Source organism: Ambystoma mexicanum, chromosome 4q, assembly GCF_040938575.1.
Source record: "Ambystoma mexicanum isolate Mex_15411 chromosome 4q, UKY_AmexF1_1, whole genome shotgun sequence".
Classification (NCBI taxonomy): domain Eukaryota; kingdom Metazoa; phylum Chordata; class Amphibia; order Caudata; family Ambystomatidae; genus Ambystoma; species Ambystoma mexicanum.
The window spans coordinates 512,210,858-512,214,038 of NC_090928.1; the positions used below are offsets into that span (position 1 = coordinate 512,210,858).

Here is a 3,181-nt window from a genome sequence, read left to right on the forward strand (position 1 = left end):
TTTCAGGACACGGGCGTCATGAACGAATTGAGACGTTCAAAATCAAATATAAGCGTATGAACAGAGGCGTCCAGCAAGAAAAGTGTAGGAGGAAAAAAAATCGCTGGAAATGAAGTATTCTACTCACAAGAATGCTGGCTACGTGTTGCTGGCTCTCCTGAGGCTTGAGGTACTCAGTGCGATGGCCAAGTGCCCCTCGGCTGCCACAGAACGATGCTCAAGGCTCGCAAGTGAGGTGGCCCCGAGCACCTACAATGGCAAAGCGCGCTTGTTGAGGCGCTTTTTTATGCTGCCCGATGCTTGTCCTTGGACCAAAGAGCCCTTTTAGTTCAGATGGACTGGCGGAGAGCCTGCTAGAGGAAGCACCTAGCACACCCGAGCCCATGCCCCGCGCTCCAGGAGCCCACTCAGTTCAAACGGAGGGAGCAGCAGATGGGACCCGCTGAAAGAAGGGCATGGCGAGAAACGTGGGTGTGCGTGAAGTACAGAAGATGGCTTTGGGGAGAGAGGGGGTGCATTTAATGTATAAAGGACACGCTCATTGTACGGGGTATTTTCTGTCCAAACTGGATAACACTTTGGAATAGGAAAGTGATGCGTGTTTTATGTACTGAGATACGACCAACTGTAGGGTCTCTGTAGTAGGCCTAGGCCGCTGCCTCGCAACGACGTGTCTTCAGATCACTTTCCCTGGACCAGCAAAAAAAGGGATCCTCGTGGGCACTTCAGAATCAAATGTCAGAAAACACTTGTGGATAGTGCAGCAATATTTTCTATTACCTTCCTACAAACCGCATGCAAGGGTTTGGGGAGATGTCAATGAACATTGTTTGTGGGCTGCTTAAGCTCCTCCTCTTTTCCTAGCACCCTCGCCCCCACCCACAGCTTCTTTACCTCCAGCCCCCCACCCCCGAGCCCCCTCACCATGGAGTCTGCCTTAAACCTGGCGCCGGGCTAAAATAAACCCGAGATAAGAGCGGGCTGGCCTCCTCCTCCTGCAGGGCGCCCTCCTCCAGGCGCCCTCTTCCGTCCATGCGCCAGAGAGGGCTGACACCACACACGCAAGGGGCTCGTCGCATCGCCCGCTTTCCCCACCTGCCTCGGTCGCTGAACCATGTCTTTGAGCCCCAAGCATACGACGCCCTTTTCCGTGACTGACATCCTGAGCCCCATCGAAGAGTCCTACAAGAAGCTGGGCGGCATGGAGGGCGCAGGCAGCTTCGGCGGCCCCCTGGGAGCCTACCGCCAGAGCCAGGTGCCGCAGGCGGCGGCCGCCATGCAGCAGCATGCCATGGGCCACGGGGCCAGCCCCTACCACATGCCGCACGGCGTCTCGCAGTTCACCCACGGCGCCATGGGCGGCTACTGCAACGGGGCCATCGGAAACATGGGCGACCTCTCCGGCTACCAGGACAGCATGCGGGGCAGCGCGGCAGCCAGCGGCTGGTACGGTGCCAACTCGGACCCCAGGTACTCCACAAGTAAGTGCAGCGCCCCAGGGCGCCCTGACCGATGGCTTGGAAGGAAACGCAAACCCCACCTGTAACGTTCACATTTCAATATCCGGCACTGCCAGCTGTGCATTTGCACTGGAGTAAACTCCCATTTCATATTTTAAGATCATTTTTATCATTTCCACCAGAAGTTAAGCAAATATGCTTGCGGGGTTAACAAATAAAACCGCAATTACAAAAGCGCAGCAGCAGACCTTTGCCAGCCTAACAAAATAGTGAACTGTAATGAACGAAAAATGGACGATGTGGCATTCAATAAATCGAAATTACCCTTAGCCTACACTAAATATTGTAGTGTCCCAACGAACCTTTACCCCGCTTAGACTGGGCAGGCTGCCCAAGTCCAGTTGAATTTACATCGGTGCCGCAATGCAGATGGACACCAATATTTTCGTTCTTTCAAACACATTTAATTCGATCACAGGTGTTTCATGATGTACAATTTACGTCCACCAAGCACCAGGCTAGTAAGGAGAGGGAGTGTACGGCTGCATTTCCAAACTCCAGAAATGAACTAAATAATGGGAATAAGGTGGTTTGTACTCGATTCATCATATCGCAGTGACAGTGTAGAGGCTGCAAAAACCCATAAGGAATTAATTAACCATTTTAATTATTCTCTAGCAAATACTTGTGTGGCCGGAAAATATTTCAGAAGAGACCCAGGTATAAAGCAGGGACATTGAACTGTCGGCAAGCTAAATATCCCACACCGCGCATGAATGTTTGTTTGGATGCTGCCTTGCTTGCTTTGCACTGACCCCATCTATTTTATTGCTCTGTTTAGTTTCCAGGTACATGGGCCCCTCCACGGGCATGAACATGGCCGGCATGGGCACGCTGAGCGGGATCGCAGAGGCCGCCAAGTCCATGGCCCCCCTGCACGCCGCGCCCAGGAGGAAGAGGCGAGTGCTCTTCTCGCAGGCGCAGGTCTACGAGCTGGAGAGGCGCTTCAAGCAGCAGAAGTACCTGTCGGCGCCCGAGCGGGAGCACCTGGCCAGCATGATCCACCTGACGCCCACCCAGGTCAAGATCTGGTTCCAGAACCACCGCTACAAGATGAAGCGCCAGGCCAAGGACAAGGTCAGCCAGCAGCTGCAGCAGCAGGACAGCTCCCTGTGCCAGCAGCAGTCACCGCGCCGGGTGGCCGTGCCAGTGCTGGTCAAGGACGGCAAGCCCTGCCAGAGCGGCTCCAGCACCTCCACCCCCAACCAGGGCCAACAGCAGCAAGGCAGCGGGGCCCACCAGAGCCAGCAGGTGAACGTGCTGAGCCAGGCCGCGGACCTGGACGAGATGACCCCCAGCCCGCCGACCATCCACAACCAGGTGGCCAGCATGGCCCAGCTGGACGCCTCCGGGGTCGACTACAGCAACGGCATGGTCAACGCCAACCTGCTCTACGGCAGGACGTGGTGACCGTGGCCCGGGAACGAGGGCACTGTGCAGGAGTGGACCCCTCCACGTCCAGAAGCAGCACGCGGGGAGCGGACAGCGACCGGATCTTTGTGCAAAAGGCGAAGCAGCACTCGCAGGGCAACGCTATGCCAAGTGGTTTCCATAAACATACGCCGGATAGAAGTTCTTTCTAACACTACTAAACAATTAAGCTCTTCGCTGGCCCATGAGCTTGGTTGCAGCATCTTCGGCTGCAATGGAAAAGTCGGCGA

At 55.5% G+C, this 3,181-nt stretch overlaps 1 protein-coding gene across 1 annotated transcript; it reads left to right on the forward strand.

Moving 5' to 3' along the window:
* The first annotated feature begins 1,114 nt into the window (after positions 1–1,114).
* NKX2-4 (NK2 homeobox 4) lies at positions 1,115–2,930 on the forward strand. Its single transcript, XM_069609021.1, has 2 exons — positions 1,115–1,481; positions 2,302–2,930. The coding sequence occupies exons 1-2, from the start codon at positions 1,115–1,117 to the stop codon at positions 2,928–2,930; spliced, it is 996 nt and encodes a 331-aa protein (XP_069465122.1).
* The last annotated feature ends 251 nt before the right edge of the window (positions 2,931–3,181 follow it).